Source organism: Bradysia coprophila, unplaced genomic scaffold (genome assembly GCF_014529535.1).
Source record: "Bradysia coprophila strain Holo2 unplaced genomic scaffold, BU_Bcop_v1 contig_138, whole genome shotgun sequence".
Taxonomy (NCBI): domain Eukaryota; kingdom Metazoa; phylum Arthropoda; class Insecta; order Diptera; family Sciaridae; genus Bradysia; species Bradysia coprophila.
In genome coordinates, this window is record NW_023503409.1 from 2,564,615 (window position 1) to 2,586,345 (window position 21,731).

A 21,731-nucleotide genomic window follows, 5' to 3' on the forward strand; every position below is an offset into this window, starting at 1 on the left:
TCTAGGACCTTTACTCTTTATCATTTTCATGATTGATTTGCCGACGCATATGAACACTACCCTGACCGTCTTTGCAGATGATACAAGTACTTTTTCTACGAGATTATCCCTGAGCAGAGCTAAGTCAAATGTACAAAGCCACCTTCACAAGTTGCACAGATACTATCAGATTTGGAAAATTAGAGTAAATGTGGAAAAATCTGAAGCTCTTTTCATTCAGAGGTCCAACCGCGGGCGTCCCAAAAATGAAAAAGCTTGTGGCATTGAAATGAATGGCACAAAAATCCCTTTCAAGGATAGCGTTCGTTTCTTGGGTTACTACGTTCAACCAAACCTTAAACACAACGAACATGTGAACAGGATGCTTCTGAAAGCTAACACCGGTTTACATAAACTGTATCCCATCATGAAAGTCAATAATGGCATTTCGCAAGAAGTTAAAGTTAAAACCTATGTGACCATATTGAGGCCGGTTCTAACTTATGCCGTCGCGGTTTGGCATAGTTTGCCAAAGTACTTGATTAGGAGGTTAAAAGTCTTTGAAAATAGATGCTTACGTATGGCAATCAATTTCAGAAGATCGAGAACGAACTTTAAGTATTTATCTACTGAAGAACTGCACAAAGTTACGAAAGTGCCGAGGCTTAACGTACACCTGTACGATTTGGCTATGAATATGCTTAGCAAGACGTATTCACATGATAACAACGTTATTAGTGAATTTGGCAGCTTTTCAGCAGAAAGAATTGCTAACTGTACCTATAAACCTCCCCACTCGCTGTTAGGAGGCCATAATTCCAAGCTATTGTCATTATAGACACAACCGCATCCCTATTTGTAATTTCGTATCACCAAAATGACCACTGTATACGAACTGATTATGAGAATTACGATTTCTTTCAAATTTGATTTGATCACAACAAACTTTGTTGTAACCCTAGGTTAAGTATTTACTCAAAAAATTTAGAATATTGATTGTTTTTCGTGCTTTTTTCAATCTACAAGGTGATGAACCTATTGCAATTTCATTTATTCCAATTAAATTTCAATTTTTTTAATTTTTAAGTCTAGTATTACTTAAAATGATGAAATTTCATACATAAATTTGGAAAAGTCTGGCAGACTGTAAATTTATTTTTAACAAGAATTATTTGTAAACAAACTGTATAAACTTGATTTGATTAAACGAACAATTAAAAAAAAAAAACACCTTTTTTCCACCATCGGAGATCTTCAGCAACCTGGTGTAGCTCGAGACTACCTGAGGCCTGTTTTGAGGTCTACTGGCAAAGACCTTTCAAACCATGAATATATCCATCCCAGACGTAATGGGTCTGATTTTGATGGGTGAATTTTCAAAAGAACCCCTCTGTGCATTTGTGTTCTACCTTTGTTCTACGAGCCCGATGCGCTTTTTGGTAGCCAGTTCAGCCCTGCGTGCAATATTAATCAGGATTGAAAATTAACCCTGGAATTGTTACCAACTGCGCAAACACAAACACATTTAGGTGACTGGGTTTAATGTCTATCCATGAAGGTAATCAATGAACGAAAAATATTTGGACAGATGTTTTAAAATACTTCTGTACATCAATGCGATCGAAGTAGTGATGGTTATATTTATGATATCGAGTGCAATGTAAAAGTTGGGTTCCGATATTGATATTGATTTTTGAAATTATACTAAAAAACACTGCAAGGGAGAAAGAGAGGAAATGTAGCGAATCGACAATAAAAAAAATGTTTTTTTTTTTAAACATCACATTTTATTTGGTAATGCATGACTAATGCTTTAAGACTCAATTAAATCATACAAATCGTGTGTTCTTATTCACACGTGCTCGTAAAACATCAATCACATTTCTTGAAACCAAAAAAGTAACATTTTAGAAATGGCAAGCTATTCAAAAAAGAATATTCTCATTGGCTCTGTTACTTCAATTGTCTTAAATATCTTTAGCGATACAAAATCTTCAGATGTATGAAGAATGAAGCAATCAAATTCTATTTAAGTTCTTGAGTCATCCATCACACGAGTAATGAAGGAAAAAGCTCCGACTAATGTAGCATGTCAAAACTAATGAAGTGAAAGATTACTTTCGAAATACTTCAATCAACAATAATTTTAATTCATACGCTATCCGTCTGTAAAGGGTTAATTCATGATTAATTACACTTTATATTTCGTAATGGAACTTGTGTTATGTATTGCATTACAAACGGCAATTATACATGTGCACGATCCGTCTCACCTTGAGTGAAAAACAGTTAATTCATTGCAAAGTTAGTAAACGCTGTGTTTATATAAATACGACACGTTTAGAAGCTTTCTCATTTAATTTTTGAGTCTTGACAGTAAAAATTTACTTCTAAAAAAGTTTAAAATATATACGAAATGATGAGACTATTTATTGTATTCGTCAGTTCTATTGTAATGTCTGCTGCAATAGATGTTAAGTTTTACGACATGTTCGGTGGATTGCAAAAAATATCAATTCCAAAATGCAACGCTGAACCTTGCAATATTAAACAAGGGACACCATTAACTACACACGTAACTTTCGTACCTAAATCTCCGTACTATAATCAAGGGAAGACCTTTAAAATATTCACAACTGGGTACTTAAGCACACTTATTGAGAATGGTTACGGAAATAAGTTTGGAGAAAGCTTAACTAGCGACTCTGACCTAACCCATTACAATCGCGCATTCCCTTTGACTCCGAACGAAGTCTCGACAGCAATAATACCATTGGTAGCTCCTCGTATAGATCCAAAAGTTGGTCCATTTAAAAGTACTGGCAAGAAGACTGTTCGATATTTGATCAACGTGGGAAATGCCACTGATTTTATTACGGTTGTAAGTGCAACGATTACTTTAAACGTTATACATTAAATTGGTTGCAGTGACATTATTTTTGTTGGAATAAAATGCAAATTTTTCGTCAGTTCTTTAAAATTTCCTTTAAATTCAAATTGTGTTTTTTCGTGTACGTAGATGTCTAGTTACATGCTTCATGTAGCTGTAATATACTATTACATCAATCGCTTCAAAAGAAGTGAGAGATTCGATAAATAAACTGATGAAACGAGAATAGATCGATAAATAAAAAACTTGAATCCCATTTCCGACAGAAAATGACTAACTGGAAGATAGGAATGGACTCTACGAAGCATCCACCTATTTACACAAACCTAAGTGAAAACAGCAATAATGAAAAAAGTGACGACCACGGTTTTCCCTGTGTAAACAGAAATGCACGACTAATTTTCACTGAACAATAGCGTAGCTTAATTAGATACTATAATGGTATGTGGATGACCGTGCAAAGAAAATTTAACAACCTTACGTGAACACGATGTAAAGGTCATTTTTTTCTCTTATTTGATTTATACGGGTGTTATGGTTCTTAAAGGTAAACCGTTAGCACTGTACGATCTACATGTCTCCGAACAACATATATATAAACATTTATATGTAACGTACCGTACCGAGTGGTGTTAAATGAACATTTTGAATGCATTTGAATGCATAAATTTAAAATAGATTTGTTTGTCTCGTCACACCGAACCGACGACATTTTATATGCCTGTGTACACTGTGTACACGCATGCATTTAGTCAAGCAATGAGTTGATGCATATATAGAAATTGCGAGCTATTTATAGATCAAAAAATTGTAATTGTTTTGATATTTTCAGAATTAATTTCGGTGAAATATTTTGCATAATTAATTAATGTTTTGGCGTTTCAGTAAAATTGTTATTAGATATTATTAATTGCTCTACTCTCACTCACAGCAATTATGAATTTGTGTAAGGATGAAGAGGCTTGTTGTTTAAATGACATATGAAGCAGATAATTAATATCTACCTACAGGTTTTTAGTGTAATCTATGTTAAACAAGTGGAACATTTTAGCAGTGATGGACACATAAAATTGTGAAAACATTTCTATATTAAGCGGTCAAAATGTTGCCTTTTAATAAAAACGCAACTCATTTAGTGGTAGACAATATCGTTTTGAATATGGTTCTGATATTGTAGCAGAAACTCAGATTTAATTGACGATTCCACATATCTGAAATCCATTACATTAGATATTTTAAAGATGTTCTTCAAAAGTTCTCCAATCACATTAGCAAGGGCACTTTAAAGCTTTTAATCTTAAGTCATAGTAACTCGTTCGATAATTTTGAAACTAAATGAACATTGTTCATTGAACAAGCAATTTCGTTTAGTCAAGCAAATAAAATGCATTTCACAGAAGATGTGGTACACGCACTCTCTGGTATGAGTTTGTGTTGTTTAAAAGTCAATCGATTAAATCGTTTCGCATTATATCATTTTGTTTTTGAACGTTCTGTGGCATAGATTCGAATTGGTAGAGGTAATGAAAATAAGATCAATGTTTTCAAGTACAAATGATCTGAAAATGCGTGGCACCGAAGTTCGAATGGGATCACTCTGATTATTTTGAGTCGCCATCACAAATTTAAACGAAAGTTATTTATCTGTTGATCCATTTAGACGATTGAATAAGAAAGCGAACACTGCTCTAGTCATCTGTTAGCAACAACGACGACTGTAGTAAGTGATGACTAGTAAAACCACTGAAGTTTTTTTTGATCACAACTTGAAACAATCGCATATTCAATCAAACTTTACAAAAACTTCTTTTATATGGAAATAATTTCACGGAAGGTTCGTATCCGGCGATCTTATAGTCCAAAATATAATTTTGGCGCACTCATGTAACATGACTTAGTTGCTGTACCGTCAAATGCTTGTCATTTTATAATAATTTAAATGCAATCTGGCAGGAATTATGATAAATTTTAATGGGATAATCAATTAAAAACTGCAACTATCGGACAAATGACGAAACTTCGTTCATCAAACTATTAAATTGAGTATATCTGGCAATGAAATGATGGGACGCCAAAATCTATTTACCTTTTTCTCTGTTTGCATTTGCATAATACTTTACATGCTTAAATGCCTTGCTATTACAAAGGGGATTCGAACACTTGCATACTTAATAGCGACGAACGAAAATAATTTCGCGGATTAATTAAATTGCCCTTGAAACAGAATGTGTAGAGCAATTTATTTGTCTTTTAAGACGAAGATAGACACGTAAATGTTGAAAGAATTTTTTCAATTGATTTTTCGACAGAAATAATCTAATCATCGCGATTCAGAGCGCACTTTTATCGTCAACTACTTCTAAATACGGTACAGCTGCTACATACGTCCTTTAAAAGACAACAAAATCATCTGTTACGGATAGCAACGACAAAAATAAGCGATGAACTATAACTAATGTTAAAACCGATGAAGTACAAGATTTTATATCAGACACTACAACAGCACAGACGCAAAACAGTAATGGTCAATTACCCATTACCTAATGGCACATTAGTCAAGACACCTGTTTATAAACATTGATTTACATAATTGTTTGCTAACGTGAAGAAACTAATCCCGCCAAAGGAATAAAGGTGTAACTTTCGTCACTTTGTCAACTTAAATTCCAAATAAGATATCGGAATCGGATTTTGTAGTGTTCTATTGTTAACAATGCATAGATAAAGACATTTTCACTGTTAACATTTTGAACAAGACAAAGATTTTCGTTTCTCATTGTCTTCTTCTTCATCCAGACTAAGATACCATCGCGTTCCCTATAATTTTAAAACTACCTTGCGACAAGTTGCGAGCAAACTTTTTTATTCAACGCAGCGCTTGGAAAGTTCATTCCATGCAGAGAACAGATTTATGTGTAAAACGTGTAAAAATAACAATGTACACGCTCTACCAATATCATTATCTCTAACAAAATAATTAACTTAACTGACGGTCAGTGTCAAAAACTGGAAATGTATCAAGAAATAAATTCAAAACATTTTTCAAACAAAATAAAATTTGGATATTTTGTTGAAGCACCTGACGCTATCTATTATTAGTCCATCACTGAAAATTGAAAGAAATAATTTTAACGAAGTAGCATATTATCATATAAAACACCCGTGTGTACATGGTTTTTACGGTATATATAACAACTCTATTCCCGAGTCCACATTGTGACGATCATTCACATCAATTTCTTCGGTAATATTGATGTGATGTGAAGGCACCATGTAATGCCTGTATACAATTAGCTCTACATACATTTTTGAGAACTTGGTTATACATCATGTTTATGTATCGTACATTTGTACATTACTCTAGTCTACAAATAAACAATAGAAAATTGTCTGCAATATTGTGCACACGAAGAGGTGTGAGTTTCATCTATTTTCTGGCACATTTGTAGTGCATGTAATGCAAAACTGAAGGGGTGTGAAAAAGGAAATCGGCGACAATCACAGTTGCATAACTGTTGCAAAAACTTCTGTAAAACTTTTTTCCATTATCATATTTTCTAAGTTTCCCAAGATGAAAAATTATTCTACCTGGTTATTGCGAAATTAATTTTTGTTGCGAAAAGGAAGAAAAAGCAGGTACTTCTGGATGTGATTGTGACTACACAGGTTTTCTCTAGAGTTTTCTCTCATTTTGTGACAACAATTTTCTGTGTCAACCAAAATTGTCTATTTTCTTGGAAATTTTTGCAAGTTTTATTTGGCTTCCTGAAACAACGTATTTGTTTCGATTGAAGTGTTGTGCAACCTTAAGTTTCTGTTTGTTTGCGGCGTATAAAAATGAATAAAATGTGAGTCTGTAATTTAAGCACGGTTATTCACACATGGAGCTCATGTCCGAAGCTGAAAACCTTAACCAAAATTGCTTCAAGAATGTTGTATGCAAAATTATAAAATACAGCTGCTCTCACGTAAGTTCTCTGTAATAAGAAGTATGATAAAAAACAGCGATGTATTTCTTTAGTTACTTATGACATCCAGTGCAAAGCGCTTTATCTCCTATGTGATGCCAAAATTCATTTTTCGCATGAGGCCCGCAAATGAAAAATTCATTTTCCCCACACTTAAGAGGTAATAAATATTATGCACGTATGACAAAGCGGTCGCGGCTTGCCGAGACGGCTTGTCATGCGTGCATATTCTTTTTTATCTGTCTAGAACGATAATCTCGAGCTTATCCCTCTAGGGAGTTTCTGTTTATCTCGATATATCTGTTCTCGACAGATAAAATATGATATGCACCTATTGCCAGACTGTTATTTTGACGTGTAGGCATTATGACGCACGCCTTCGGCTGGGGCAATAAAGTCCTACACGTCAAAATACCAATCTTGGCAACAGATGCATAATATATATTATCGCATAAGCGAAAACGAGACAACAAGATATGCGAATGACACTTTGACAATTTACAGAAGTATAATGTTTGTTTATATATCCTAGGTGAATAATTTTTTCGGGGAATCACACCGCGTATGCGATAATAAATATTATGCACGTATGACAGGGCGGTCGAGGCTTGCCGAGACGGCTTGTCATACGTGCATATTCTTTTTTATCGCATAAGCGAAAACGAGACAACAAGATATGCGAATGACACTTTGACAATTTACAGAAGTATAATGTTTGTTTATATATCCTAGGTGAATAATTTTTTCGGGGAATCACACCGCGTATGTGATAAAATAACTTACATAATTGTGCGGAAATCGTTGTTTTGACTCGTGTGGTTGTCCTCCGCACTCTTCAAAACAACGATTTTCCGCACGAGTATGTAATCTACTGTTATTAGATTCTAGATGTGATACACATCGTGAGCCTAATATAGTACTTTCCACTGGGATTCATACAATGTCTTATGCCACAGAGGCATCTAAAGATTGCAAATTTTGCGTATTAAGTTGCTGAAATAAAGGTCTATTAACCTTCAATAAACCGCAGAAATATATCTTCATTTAACGATTAAATCTGTTACTTATTTTGTTTAAGGTATCGCTCAAGTAAGATGACAAATCTGTACTTCTTTAGTTTACAAATACCTCTCTCAGATAACAGATGATTAGCCAAGCCATATCTAAAGAGCTATCAACATCTGATTTTATTCCTCGCATAAATGTTGAATTTCTTCAAACCAACCAGCAAACATTTATCAAAGAATTATTTTACATTATTTTAACTTGTCCGTCATTCAATATTCGGTCTGCACAACGGTACCTCTAAATTGTTTCAAAGTAAACTTTTGTGCACCGTTTCGTCCTCCAATACAGTATGATGTACTATACACAATTGTACTGAAATTTATATAACCTTATTCTTAACATACGACAGTATGTAGATCGAGTAAAAAAAGAACAAAAGAATCGACGAATCGGCTCTGGCGTCCTTCCTTTGGCTAGTGTATAAGTTAATGTTTTTCTCAATAAATTTCAGTTTAGTCTCTTCGGTTCGTCCATAAGAGCAGCAAGTCGATATTTTAAGGTACTTTAATTCTTGACTGATGAATTGAAGTTTTTTTTTTGTTAATTTAAAGTGATCGAGATCGTTTAACAATAAACATTTAATTAAGTTAAAGAAACAAATTTAATTAATTTTTGGTGTATGTTCGATTAATCAATAAAGTCAACAGTAGAATAATCAACGAAACATTTGGATTATTGGATTATAAGATCAAATTCTGAGTTAAAAAAATCATTTTCGACAGCTAATTATCTAACAATGACGACAAAGTGCTATCCTCATAATATCATTTTTTAAACATTTTTTTTTTGTTGTTGTTACAATGTGGCAGAAATGTTCAATATTTAAATTGAATTTTCCTGCAACTATTTTTATGTGCTACACAAGATACCTACACCAATTTTTTTTTGTTTCGTTTTTGTCAGAAGTTTTATTTTGTGAAAAATGATCATCTTCAACAAAAAGAGAGTTGATTGATTATGTGTGCCTTTGTGCCAAATTGCGCAACCAAATTAAATTTTCTAAGTGCTTTTTATAGTTGTTTTAGATGAGACACACATAATATCATGCATTTTGGTACCGATATTGCTTTCTTAACTAACTTATACCCATAAATTGGTAACGTTAGACGGTAATACTATCACTCGGACGAGTGGAAGATTATTTTAATTGAAAAATTAATTCAAACCATTTATCTCGATCGGTGGGTTGCAAGTTCCATTCATGTCTATTTATTGCCGATTGAATTTAAAAAAAAATATTTAAAGAAACAATTAGTTTCTTGAGTTTACTGACTGCTGTGTAGTAAAATAGCAGCGGGTCTGTGGTTTGTTGTGTAACAAAAAAAACTGAAAAAAATATCTAGACAGTTCCTCATTTATTTTTGCTCAGTTTTAGTTTTCAAAATCAAGGTGAGAGTTAAGTTTAGATTCGGAATGTTGCCACTGATCTTTGGATTTTTTTGTGTGAAAAAAAAACTGATAATTTTTTAAACTTCGGAATTAATGGACTACCAAAATACCAAAACTAGAGCACAAATACCAAGCTTATGGCTTATTTTATCGTTTTAGTCCATAACATGTCTACTAGAAACGACTCGGAATCACCTGTTATCGACAGAAATGATAAATATAAGAGATGACCTCTGCTTAGTCTGGTGTTTCCGTATCTACAAAAGCTCTTGAAGTAAAAGATTTTATGTCAAATATTAGTAGACATTTTGCACAAAATTTTTTACTGAGTTAATGATTGTTTTGCGATGCATCATACCATTTCTAAGATTCGTGAATCAGTTTCCTTAAATATTCCAAAAAGTTTTACCATATACTAACGCCTAGTGATCGTTTTCACTTCTTCATTTTAAACGTTGACCTGTTTGATCTGAAAACCCCTAAGATGCCCTGAATGCATGATTCTCAAATTGATTAAACTCAAAACAAATTTGCAGTTACTTGACTCCCAAATAACAATTAAAAATGGCTGATGAAGATCCATGGGGAGCTGGAGATGAAGAAGAGATTCCAGCGGCAACAACAGCAGCACCAACAAGTAAGCCTGCATCAAAAGCTGGATCGAAAACCGGATCGAAGGCAGGAACACCGAAAGGCACTGGCCCGGCTGGAAAAAATACGCCAAGCCGTGCAGCAACACCAACATCAAGTGCAGGAGACGCACCAGCCGATGGTGAACCGTTGCCAGAAGCGGAAGTACCTCCGCAAGAAGATCCGAACCGACCAAGACCGTTGCAATTGTACAAACATTGGGTCAGGTAATTGGCTGAGAAGTTTATTATAATGTAACGTCCGTAATGGCTGATTTTCTTGATAAATGTTTCAGACCAAAGTTCTTGCAGTACAGATACATGTATGACTATCGAACAAACTATTACGATGATGTCATTGATTATCTTGACAAGCGTGGCCGAGGAGTCAATCGCGAAGTTCCGCGTGCTCAAACATGGGCTGAACGTGTATTAAGGACACATACAAAGTAAATATTCAATAATGAAAATAGACCTCTTCAGTAGATGTGCGGTACAAGTGTACAGGTCTCTTGTACGGGGTCTAATCATTACTTTCGTTCTCTCTATTCCCATTTAACTCGTAGCTATCACAATAACAATTTTCTCTTTTCTTTTTCTTTTTTTCATATAAAATTCTCTTTTTCATCTCTAACCACTCGATAGTCCATCAGCACTTGATTACTACAAAGGCCAGAAGAAAGAAGACAGACACCTGATTCAAACAATTGCTGCTACAATCAGAACACATAATTATCATACCAAAGCCTATGAAAATCGAAAATTCCTAAAACTAATGTCGTAAATTGGAACGAATAAGTTCGGGTTAGAAATCCAACCAAACGAATTCAGATCATAAACATCAACCAAAAATCGTTTGATGATATAGAATTTTTTGAAAAAGACTTAATTAATTTGTAATTTTGAATTGAAAAACGGTATTTAGACCATCGAAACCCATGTTAACATGTAACATCTTCACGCGCATGCAAAAGAAATCACTTCAACTCAAGATTGAATTAGAAATTGTGGTAGATAACAAAAATTATAATTGTTGTATTGTATAGATAGGTGACGAGTTACTATAAATTTCATAAAACTTATATCTTCTGTGACAAGAGTTTGATACATTGATCGATGTTTGAGAATACACGCCCTTAATTTATTGTTTGATTAATCAAATTTAATTATTATTTCTTGTTTAACTGTCCTGCGTAATTTTTATTTTATTTTCTTTACTTTATTTAAGTGTAACCAATTTATTTGTAATTTAAATAATAAATCGAGTTTCAAGATAAATTAACGGGATTTTTTATTTCTTCCTCTCTTTTTATTGTACTACTAGATTTTTCACAAAATCTTTAAGAAACAACAAGCAACTTCCTTTCTTGTAAGTATCGCTTAAGGTTTGATATCATATCAGATCTTTCACTTCTATAGTTTAAGTTAGGGTAACTTTTTAATGTTGCAAATCTTTCTGGGATATCGGAAGTGACGAGGTCTATTATTGATAGAGGAGGACGAGCTTTTTCCATTAACTGAAAAAAATAGAGGTCACATCGGACTGGATATAACAATGACGGAGACGTGTCAATTAAATCATCCCAAAATTACAGTGTTAGGATTTAATGAGTCAGCTCCACTAAAAAATAAAATTGGAAAAATGTTCTCCGCTCTCAAAAGCGTCAAAAATTTAAACAAATCAAAACGGAAGCAAAGTGGAGAAATATCAAAGAACAAAAGAAATAACTAACAGAAAATTCGAAAAATATCTATATTTTCCCTCTTCAGTCTAAAAACTGGCGACGAAGTAAGTTTCGCGAAACAGCACTTATCGCAAATGTAGTTGTACACACACTTGCTGTTGATAGGGTTGCTATAGAAAATGTACCTCGGAAAATTCAAGAAAAGTTTCCATTACGACTATCAAAAGCTTCACGAACAAATTAAAGCTCTCTGCCATCTACAGTTTGGTAGGAAAAGGTAAGACAAAATCCCGAAAATTTGTGAAAATGTATGGTGGCGAGTATGTAGTTGAAGGTACACGTCGTTGGTACCCCCACCATTTGGTGCTGTTTTCGGATTAGGCCTAACATTTCATGCACTTTTTGTAGCGTAGACAAAGTTTTGCGCTTCAACAAGAGAAAAATGGAACACGATTCAAATGTGCATCCTTTTACACTACAGTTCCCTCTAAAACGATGCAAAGGTCATCTAAACAATAGGAATATCACGTAAACGGCGGCGGAGCGGACGACTGGCGAATTCAAAGCAAAACACCTCACTAGCAATCTCAAATACCTTGTTTACAGAAGAGAGCTGCTGAGACATAAACTTTTGTTCGTTTTATTTGTAGTGTTACCAGCAAAAAAATTAACTTTTCGTGCTAGCGATGCGAATAGGAGATTACATTGGATGGCGCGGAGGTAATTCATTACATGAGGGATCAATTTTGTGATACGAGCTGAACTCACAAGTGTAGTTTTAAGCAACAAGCTTTGGAAACGGGTATTTTGGCAAGTGTAGAGTTTGCATATCCGAGCCGAAGGCGAGTGAGTTCGCGTGTTCTTAAAATTGATTCCGAGTGTAACTACCAAGCAGCATCCAATGTATTGCTTATCCACCCGGAATATTGTTGTTACGAGTACATTTTCCCACCCAAGAACCTGGTGACATGTTGACAAACTACTTCGACTGTTTTGTTTTTGTGAAGTGCTAGATTCATATTTTGCGTAATATATGTCGATTTTGGTGGTGTTACAATAAATTTTGCTGTGAAGTGAGTACATGATATTAAAAGTAAAAGTGTTTAGTGTTTTTGAAAATAAGCAAAAAATGGAAAACTAAAATTGTTTGGCCGCAGATGTTCGTCGAAGTTGAAAAAAAATCGAAATTATGGCTATAGACAAAATGGTTGTCACTTTTATCTTTGTGTTTTTAATTTTATTTTTTCGAAAGTTTTTGATGAATTTGTTTCGATTTCAGTGCTATAAATATCTAAAGAATATTTCATGTGATACATTTTTGCTGATAAGTAATGAATCCTGGTATGTAATGAATTTTCATATAAATTCTCCTTCACTTGTGATGTAATAAAAAAGTTTCCACATGTAACGACCGCTTTCCGCGGGTTGAAAATGTGCATGTAACAACAATATTCCGGGTGGATAGGCAATAATAGTACATTACTATACCAGTGAAGCCCTCGGATACTTTTACTCATCTGGATACGAGATATCAAATTATTTCACGTGTAAAGTATGGCGTTTTACTTTACGAGCGAGGGAAAGGGTCTTCACTAGTGAGGGAAAGCCACATTACCTCACTAGTAAAGTAAAATCCTTTTATCGCATACGCGGTGTGATTCCCCGAAAAAATTATTCACCTAGGATATATAAACAAACATTATACTTCTGTAAATTGTCAAAGTGTCATTCGCATATCTTGTTGTCTCGTTTTCGCTTATGCGATAAAAAAGAATATGCACGTATGACAAGCCGTCTCGGCAAGCCTCGACCGCCTTGTCATACGTGCATAATATTTAATTTTGTTCACTATGCAGCGTTGTGAAAATGGTGTTTTGTTGTCATGAAAATGAAAATGATCGTTTTCTCACCTAAAATGTCTGAACACCAAAACACTCTACTTATTTTATTTTCGCAATAAGTGACGAAAAGTTCGACTTTCCGTTGCCTTTATTGCGAAAAATGTTGAATTTACAACTCGATGATAAATGCTTTTTAGGCACACGATGCGTATTGTCACACTCCGCCAACGGCCTCGAGTGACAATCATCTAGTGCCTAAAAAAGTGTTTATCACTCGGTTGTATAAATAACTATTTCTTCAAAGTGTACAAAAATGCAGATTTTCGCAAAACCCAAGCATGAAAAACGTTGTGTTCAACTCGGGGTGAAATAGGAAATTACATCTTGAGGGAAAATTTGGTGATATTTCCTATTTTCTCCCCTTGGTCAACAAATAACTATTCCACCCATGAAAATTGGACTTGATTTCATTGATAAATAATGAGAATAAGATCAAAATAAACCATGGTATTCAACAACTATCCATCGGTTTTACATCAGTCGCACCACTCTAATACAGCAGTAATACAGTAATATAGATCTTTTACAATAGTCTACCGTAATGGAGAAACATAAATTACTGTCTGTAACCGGTGGCAATTTTCAATTTAGTTTGGTGAAACAAATCATTATAAGGTGGTCAACATAAAACCATGTAATAGTGCACATAGTAACGCTGGCTGTATAGCACAAACTTTATATTATGGAAATTGTTTCAGACTTAGAAACGCTTAGAAACATTTGCTTTTATCTAAATGCTTTCACGAACATAATACGCTGACCCTTACAGCACTTTATTCTGGGTCACGTAATGGTCTTCTCACGTTCGGCCATAAAACATGTGAAATAAACTGTTTCAATTCAATATATACCTATAATCATCCATTGCCGTTGGGGCGAAATAATTCAATTAATTTGAAAATTACTTTCTTATTATTATCGAGGAGTGAACATTTAATTTGGAAGAAAATTTTCTAAATGAAAATGATCTTAGTTTATAGCAGCATATACATCGACACAGTAACAACTCGGGTACGTACCAGTACGTGTTTGCTCAATATTGGCAAGAGAATATTTTTCGGTTATCTATAAAAGAGCCTCAATTGTAGCTACAAATTTGTATGGATGGAGGCTATGAGACTAACTTATTTGAAATTAACATTAAAAATGTTGTTGCAATAGTGTGAAGAGTCAAAATTAAATTCCGAGCATTAGAAACGCTCAAGGGTAATTTGTTCGAATTTAATTCCAAGAGCACGCAGTGATTATGATAAAATACTCCATTCTGTTGGATTATTTATGAAAGTCTTAAACTTTACAAATCTTTACAAATCTTTACTCTTCATCCTTTCTGATTTGAAATATTCTTCATTTTGATAAAACTTCGAATTCAAATTTCTCTCAATAAATAGCTTGTTGACTTCCTGTGTAAAAGCCGGGACGTTTTCTCTTATTTCCGGCATCGGCAAATATCTTATGAAGAAAATTTTATTTCAACATAAGAAAGTATGCTGCTACCGTGTTTATCATGATCTTGATTTAAAGTGGATTTAATAAAATATTTGAAATGTTCCATAAACTTTGTAAAGATATAAATTATTAAATTCAATTCGAAAATTACTTATTGCCATGGGATACAGCTCTGTCCGCTGAACTATAAAAGAAGTGTGAATTTCGTACAGTTTGCATGGGTTGTGGTTTTGCATTATTCTATAACACGTACAAAAAGAGCATCTATAACGGCTTTGATATTGACTGTTGGTATGCATATTGGTTGATTTGTTAGTGTTGTTGATTAATTTCCATTTTTGTTTATTTTAGTTATACTGTTATAAGTCATTAAATAACTTTGATTTATATGAAAACCTAGCGATACGGATACATGGTCTCCCATCTGTTGGCTTCTACTGAATTGCCTTGTATAGGCTGACACTCGTCAGCGTACGTATGCATTTATATGAAGCGATCTATGACCTGTCCTGGGATCTGTGACTAACGAAATTTCAAACCAAAACAGATCTAAATCTATCGAGCTTTTCTTATAGCATTTAGAGGGTTTTATTGAATTCGGTGCATTAGTCGATGAGATAAAGTCATACACAGATAATAATGTTGGATTCAAATTTTAGGCCCGGGGGGATTATCTTCGATTGTTAGGGATAAAAGAGCCTATTGTAATTATATAAGAGGATTTTTTTCTCTGTAGCAACGGTTCTAAATAAACTTCGAGAGGATTAAGAACGAAATGGATCGATGTGAAGAAATACCTTACGATTAAAATCTAGGACACATTTCATGCTATTTCAAAATGAAATTTATCCATCACTGGACTGGAAATTCTTCATTAAAGAAAAACAGTACGTCAAAGGGAAATGAAACAAACGTCACCGACTAAATAAAAAAAACACCACCTGCTAGGAATGAAAAATAGAGTGTTTTGAGGGCGAGGGGATGCAGCCAACTCATAACAGTACCTCCGGCTAAATATTAACTTGTGAGAGACGACATTTCTACACGGTCAATAGATCATCTTCAAGATACGGTACTTTCAGACGAAACCTCTCATAGGTTTCATTAAATGTTTCGTTCATTCATTCATTTGTATGAGAATTTTCTTAACGTGGATGTCATTTCTTGACGTGTATGGCATTTCAAACGGCCTTGAAGATGATCTATATCGTCAGGGGCGATAATATCGTTCCTGAAGATATTGACCGTGTAGAAATGTCCCGTCCCTTAACTTATGTTTACATTGAGAATTTATTGAGCTTGTTGCGCGTGTCATCAAAACACTCTATTTTACGACTGTATCATCAAAAGACCTTATCAAGTTAAAAATTATTTTTATCGGTTTCCACCTGATTGACAACGCTAAAACTTAGAATCATCCCTGGAAGAGAAAAGTCCAAAAAAAAAACTTTTTTTAACATTAATTTTTTATGCTGAAACCAATTCGTTTCTGATAAGTTTTAATATTTGTTTGATGCCACTTAAAAGAACTGGCATTGCTTTTCACCAGTCCATTACCTAAAGTATTTAAAAAATTCAATATGCTGGCACACCACATATAGTACATTCGATCGTCTACTCTCAAACGAAAGCAAAAAAAAAAAATCTGAAAACTCGAAAATTTTATTCAGCCAAACTTTTTTCTCCTTTTTCTCTCGAGAAGATCCCGTAAAAAGCAAATGTTTTTTAATGTTTCCACGAATAGTTCAGAGTTACTATTGAATGGCGAAATTAGAAATCTGTTTAAAATTAACTCTCACAGATTTATAGCACAAAATACATTAGCCTTTAAAATGTTAAACAGTTTCGTTCGTTAAGTAAAGAAAGCACGTAATGTAGTAGGAAAATAAATAAGAATTTTTATCGTCACTTTAAAATGTTCACCTGCACCCTAACATAATTACTGTACGAATGGAGGTAAAATAGTAGAGGGATAATGTAAAGGAAGCAGAAAAAAAAATGCAGACGTGGTGTGCAAATTGAGATATTTCTAAAATTTTATTTCAGTTGGCTCACTTTGCATTTATATTGCAAATTACACTTTTTGTGAACATAAACTCGAGCCAGGATATAGATAGAAACTATAGCTTTAATGTTTGAATATGTTGAGCAGTAACTTATTCCAACATTTTAGTTGGCAATTTCGAAAGTTCAAATTCATTTATTTAGCAACAAAGTTGAACTCTTGTCGGTGTATTGATTTTCGTGCCTCATGATTTTTATTAAAAGACGACAATTCCTGAAATCTAGTATCACCGTTTTTCAGTCTAAATTCGGTCTCAATTTCTAAACTAAAACTTTCTTTTCTCATCAAGACGGTGAATATTTCTGCACTTTTCGAAAGTTATCGCAAGCAAATTCAAACAACTAGCACACCTTCGAAACAATGCTGTACATCTAAATTTTCACTACGAACGTTACACGTAATATTCGCTACCTATGAAAGGCAATAAGTACACAAGAAATCATGCAGTCAGCAAAACAACATAAAACATAGCCATGACTACAATAACATGACACTAACGTCATAATAAAGCAGCATACATCCCGTCAGTGGAATGTTATTTGTTATTTTCAGTAATAATTTCAATTCAATAAGTGAATTGGATGTCTGAAATTGAATTTTCTTTTCGACTTCGACTGGAAAACAGAAAATTTTTCTCCAACACTCCCATAATATCACAAACTTCATACATAACATTGTGTAAATAAGATATATTTGAAAAACCATGTGATCAGCGACAGGACTTCATACACACATACACGTTTCCTGTGAGACGAAGAAAATTGTTGATGTTGAAATAACAAAATTTTCTTCATCATTTCTCTTTTCAGAAAACAAATTAAATTGATGCTTGACGATTTTGTATTGAACGAACAGTAAATTAAAAGATTTCAATTTGATTTGATTCTGGGATTTACTATATGATCGAATTTATTACACCGAAATGATTGTGTGTGTGTGATGTGGGGATTAGGATTTGGAAATCTTATCGGTACAGGGATTTACAGTACATATTGATTTCAATTTCATGCAATTTAAATTTGATTATTTTCGTGTACGGGAAAATTGTTACATTTAAATATCAATTGAATGGAAATAGAATTCGGTAGCAATGAAGGCTTCAACCAGTCGAGAATCAACGAGCTAAATAAATTTAACATTTGACGGCAACGATTTTGTTATGTATGTGTTCTGATGTTAGAAAATGTACAAAATGGAATGGTCGATACATGACCCAATATCAAAGCCATCAAAGGCGAATCAGAAACAACAAATAATTGTTCGGTTTTTGTATAATAAAAATTAGATTAAGTAAAATTTTCCATATCTCTCAGCTTTGCTGTTTGGACAGTGTCCACGTCCACCCAGACTTAATGCTTTGATAGCCTCTTTTCAAAGCAATTTCCACATAGTTTTGTTTCCTTGTTAGTTTCTATTCAAAGGTATAAAGAGGAACGAGATTTCACTATTAAATAAGCTAAAATTAATTCTCTCTAAAAACCACAACAAAACACTTGAACATAATGAACGTGAACGTCAATGCCAGCAAAGGGAGTCAGATTTCATCTATTTATTCATTTCCACAAAGTTTCCCATTTGGCTTTGTACCTGCACTTTTGTGTAGTCTGCGGTTTCTCGACATTTTCAATAGAATGTCACATAATTCTTTTTTACAATTCCGTGTCGAGTTTATACAATTTCAATTAAATATAACAACCAATAATCTGATCCCGCTTTACCAGCATATTGACAAACACGAGCCTATCTGTATTTTGTATGTTTTTCTTTTGAAATAAATGAATGGTTGTGCGAATGAAAAAAAGATGAAAGAAAAGTGTGGCTTATTAAGAGCATATTTTTGTTCTGTGTAAGAAATGAAATGTAAAAATGCTGGAAAGGTATACGAAATTGTATCCAATAAGACTATATGTGTACACACTCCATAAATTGGTACACGAACACAATCAAAAAAGTTTTATTTTTGCTACTTATCTCCTCCACAACGTTTATTGTACGCCAGCTTAGGAGTACGTATTTTCTGTAGCAATTATTTTTAAATTGGTCCAGCATTTTTTATGCAGTGCTTGTGGCTTCCATTATTTCTGAAAATTGTGATAGCAAACTTTTAATTATCATTTGAACTTGTTTCAGCTGTATTCCGTTAAAACGACAAACATATTGTCTCGGGCACATACGCACATGATCTGCACGTAACTTGCCAAATTAATTTTTGTCTGTTTTTTTTTATTTTATTTTTTTTTTTGCTAATGGGAAATAGGAATTAGGCACTAAGTCTGAAAGTTTACTGAAAAAACATTTAAACTGAAATGAGCTGAATAACGAGAAGGCAAATTATAAATATAATTCAAAGCAGAACTGACCATTTTAACTGATAATCGTAGATTCACTAACGAGACTTTTCAATACTTAATATTTACATACTTTTCCTGTCGCAAGGGTCGAAAGTGGCTTATTACACCCTTAGGGAAATAGTAATAGTTATTTTTCTAACGCACGCTAAAGGACCTCTCATTAGCTAAAAAAAACCTTTTAACAAAAGTTAGTAACAACACTTTCCTAAACGATGTCAGAAATACACGAATAAGTTGCGATATTTCAAAACTAGTTAGTAACAATCTATTTATTATAGAAATGAAAAGTTTCGTTTTCGTGTGTTTATTGACCTCGGCTTCGAGTCGAATTACTAAAATTCACACGAAAACTATACTTTCAACTTTTTACCCCTTGTGAAAATTAAATTTGTTACTTTTTCCCTAGGTCAACGGAATGTTTTTCACAACAAAGGCTCCCGACGTTTCAGTTGAGGTCAGAAAATGACTATTTTCTCGACTGTGATATAAAAATACATATTTGAAAATGGCTAATACAGGGCCGCGCTGGGCTCTGAAAGGCGCACTTGTGAAATGCAGGAAAAATGTAGCAAAAAGCGCATGATGTGAAGAAAAGGCGCCAAAAGCACATCTGGAAGGCGACAATATAGCAAATTGAATGAATAAGGGAGGTACAAAAAGATTTTTTTTCCATTTTTTTTACATTTTCTTGAAGAATTCGGAAAATAAAAGGACCCGTGTTTTTGTCTTTCTTGATTCGAGCAATAGTACCCTCTATAGGGCACTTTATACTTCCCATGTAAATGACGATTACAACAACAATTTGTATGGCGGGTGTGATCGGGTGTGAAAATTTTTTCAACTTCAACCAGTGATAATTTTTCGAATTTTGATTTTTTCGAGAAAAGAAAAAACACGGGTCTCTTTATTTTCCGAGTTCTTCAAGAAAATCAACTAAAAAGTATATGCGGTACCTCCCTTATTCAGAAAAGTGCCCTTTTGATTTTCCAAGTCGCCATATATATCCACTCCGGGTCTGGGCTACTATGACTGATAACCAAACAAGTGGAGTTCGGGGAAAGGTAAAAAAATGATCGAAACCGGAGAAGGCGAAGCGGGATAGAAACGACAACATTGGCTGATCATTGACAGCGATGGCAACAATAGACCATAAGCTCTGAGCTAGTGGTCTTTTATTTAGCGAAATGTACGATAAAAATATTGAAGCTATAGTTTGCATATCAAACACTAGAAGATACTTAACATTTCTATTCGGCAAGTGGACACATCTAAAATTTTTTCCGAAATTTTTTCTTTTAATTTTTTTTTTATTCACGTTTTTAATATTGCAAATGTGCACCGGCTCACTCACGAGTGACTATAATTACACCTACCTATAAAATCAATAACAATTGTTGATAGATGCATTCCATTTTTCATAGATCTAGTTTACATAATAATTGCAGAGAAAAAATGTTGGAATCAATACCTATCCAACGGGGATTGAGGAATTTTTGATGATAAATGTGAAAATATTAATTGAAATCGTGGAACAAAAAATGAATTTAAAATGTAAAAACGTTGAATAAATTATCAATTTCCATGCTACATTTGAAATTGAAATTTAACGCACTTAGGGAATAGTTAATCGAAATGCAATGGTGGTATTCGATGGTTATATCAAGTGGGTACATATCTATGCTATAATATGTTGGTAGGAGAATTCGTCATAAAATTATTCGTTTTAGTAACGAGATCAAAAATTGGAACGTTGTAATTTAACGAAACGTTCAACAAGCCAATCATCATCATCATCAATCACAGGTTCAAAAATTTATTCGGCATGGATGATCGTTGTTGCGTTAGGACAATATGGAAACAAAAAATCACAAGATTTGTTACAGTCCAGTCGGAGGAATCTAAGAGGAATCTAACTATGTGTCAAAGTGGCATCTTTGAATTCACTAGATTTTTTCCAAACAGATTATTTGGCTCGATGGAAAGACAATGTCAAATCGATTTCATGTTTGCGAAAGTCATAGAAAAAGGCCAATATACTCTATTTATCGACGTCGACGACTATTACTCGTCTAAAAGGAAGTAATTGTCTAATTTTTCAGCATAATTGTCTGCTATTTTGCATGTCGCTTTTATAAATTAAGGAATATGACAAAGTTAACGGCAAACTTAAAAAAAAGTTTTAAAAGAAAATGCAAAAGTTTCAAAGTTTTTTTTTTTCTTTACAGTTTTGAATTCCAAAATGATTTATATTACACAGTAGTTTACAGGGAAGCAGCTATAAAATAAACTGATTACAAGAACTACACTTTTAGTATGCAGAAAAAAAAGTTTCTTTCTACCAAAAGCTATTAATTTCT

General features: G+C 33.7%; 1 protein-coding gene and 1 long non-coding RNA gene across 2 annotated transcripts in view; both read left to right on the top strand.

Moving 5' to 3' along the window:
• The first annotated feature begins 2,323 nt into the window (after positions 1–2,323).
• Positions 2,324–21,731, top strand: part of LOC119073680 — a 32,658-nt gene continuing 13,250 nt past the window's right edge. Inside the window, exons 1-2 of the long non-coding RNA XR_005087061.1 lie at positions 2,324–2,346; positions 8,922–8,923. This is a non-coding gene — a long non-coding RNA (uncharacterized LOC119073680). The remainder of the gene's footprint in view (positions 2,347–8,921; positions 8,924–21,731) is intronic.
• LOC119073649 (flightin) lies at positions 8,258–11,025 on the top strand. The gene is made up of 4 exons (XM_037179247.1): positions 8,258–8,404; positions 9,831–10,151; positions 10,220–10,372; positions 10,569–11,025. Exons 2-4 carry the CDS (start codon positions 9,859–9,861, stop codon positions 10,705–10,707), a joined length of 585 nt encoding a protein of 194 aa, XP_037035142.1. The 5' UTR covers positions 8,258–8,404; positions 9,831–9,858; the 3' UTR covers positions 10,708–11,025.